This window comes from Myotis yumanensis, unplaced genomic scaffold (genome assembly GCF_028538775.1).
Source record: "Myotis yumanensis isolate MYYU_CA2020_CCGP unplaced genomic scaffold, mMyoYum1.0.hap1 SCAF_14, whole genome shotgun sequence".
NCBI lineage: Eukaryota > Metazoa > Chordata > Mammalia > Chiroptera > Vespertilionidae > Myotis > Myotis yumanensis.
Genome location: NW_027223765.1, coordinates 2,810,684 through 2,812,447, shown reverse-complemented (window position 1 = coordinate 2,812,447; position 1,764 = coordinate 2,810,684). Strand labels below are relative to the sequence as shown.

General features: G+C 58.2%; 1 protein-coding gene across 1 annotated transcript; it reads left to right on the top strand.

Moving 5' to 3' along the window:
• Nucleotides 1-848: 848 nt before the first annotated feature.
• Nucleotides 849-1,316, top strand: LOC138992590 (IQ domain-containing protein F5-like). The gene has a single exon (XM_070391444.1). It carries the CDS (start codon nt 849-851, stop codon nt 1,314-1,316), a length of 468 nt encoding a protein of 155 aa, XP_070247545.1.
• The last annotated feature ends 448 nt before the right edge of the window (nt 1,317-1,764 follow it).

Here is a 1,764-nt window from a genome sequence, read left to right as displayed (position 1 = left end):
TGCCCATGTCATGTGCTGTCGAGAGACGCCAGCGAATGCACGAGGCACTTCTCAACATGACACCGGGACGGAGGCATAAGCCCAGGGTGTGCCAGGCTGTCCCCCCCACCCCCCACCCCCCCGCCCATCTCCTCCTCAGGCTGAGCGATGAGGGTCTGGCCAAGGTGTGTGCTTGTGCCTGGAAGGGGGCCAAAGAGTGTGAACCCAGAGCCCACGGGGTTGGGAGCTACAAGGTGGGGACTGTGTGTGGGGAATGCAAAGGCCAACGTGCAGGAAGACTGGGGCTGGAGCGTGTGTGTGCACGCGTGTGCATGTGTGCCACATGCACATGTGTGCACGCGTGATGTGTGCATGTGTAGCATGTTTGCCACGTGTGGTGTGCGCGTGTGTGACGTGTGCATGTGTGACGTGTGCATGTGTGGCATGTGTGATGTGTGATGTGTGCACGTGGAACTTTGTACTGATGTCTTTACTAGGGTTTAAGCTCTTTTAAATATTTTTATTTCAGAGAGGAAGAGGGAGGGAGAGAGAGATACAAACATCAATGATGAGAGAGAATCATTGACCGGCTGCCTCCTGCACGCCCTCCCCCCCCCCCCCCCCCGCCCCACTAGGGATTGAGCCCGAAACCGGGGCCTGTGCCCTTGACCAGAATTGAACTTGAGACCCTCCAGTCCACCGGCTGATGCTCTATCCACTGAGCCACACCAGCCGGGGCAGGGGTGTCTGTTGCTAAAGGATCGGGGCGCCTTCCTGGCGCACCTGAGGGTGGACATGCGGGTTTCCTAAGTGTCCCGTGTTTTTCCTCCTGACAAGCTTCCTCAGAACCAACCCGAAGGAGGAGGATCATGCCGACCCCTCAGGCAGAGACACCCGAGGAAGCGGCCGCTCAGGCGGCGGCCCTGCTCATCCAGGCCTGGTGGCGGGGCACCCTGGTGCGCCGGGCGCTGCTGCACGCCGCGCTCAGCGCCTGCACCATCCAGCGCTGGTGGCGGCGGGTGCTGGCCGATCGGCACGAGGCGGGGCGCTGGGCGGCCCTCAGGGAGTACTCGCGGAAGGAGTGGGCGGCCGTCAGGCTGCAGTCCTGGGTCCGCATGTGGCTCGTCCGCCTCCGCTACTGCCGCGTCCTGCACGCCGCCCGCATCATCCAGCTGTACTGGCGCTGGCACAACTGCCCCACCCGGGGCTGCATCCAGGGCAATTACGACATGAGAGAAAAGCAACTGAACCTTCACCTCGAAATCTCTTTGGGTTCGCAGGTTTACAAAATCCATCAGTCCATCCCTCTCCCAATAAAGGACACGTTAGATCTGTAATTCCCGCGTCCCCGGCTCTGTCAGATGCATTTCAAGGGGATCGTCGAGCTCATGGCGGCAAATACGGGCGTCTCCTAAATCAGCGCCCAGGCAGCGGCCGGGGTTCTGGGGGGCAGGGTCCTGTGCGGAGGAGGGTGGAGCCCCTGGGGCTGGAGGAGCAGGGCCAGGGATGGATTAGCAATGTCTGCCCTGGGCAGGAGCCTTGGGGCTGCGCCAAGTCGGCCAACCAGGACACCCCTTCCCCATGGGGTCTGGATAAATGGTATGGTCAGTCATTTTACAACCTGTATCATCTTTTAAAATGTACTCTTTTTAAATTGTGGTAAAATATACATATCATAATACTTACCATTTTTTAAAATGTTTTTTTAAAGTTGATTTTTAGAGTGAGAAGAAGGGAGAGGAAGAGAGAAAAACATCAATGATGAGAATCACTGATCAGCTGCCT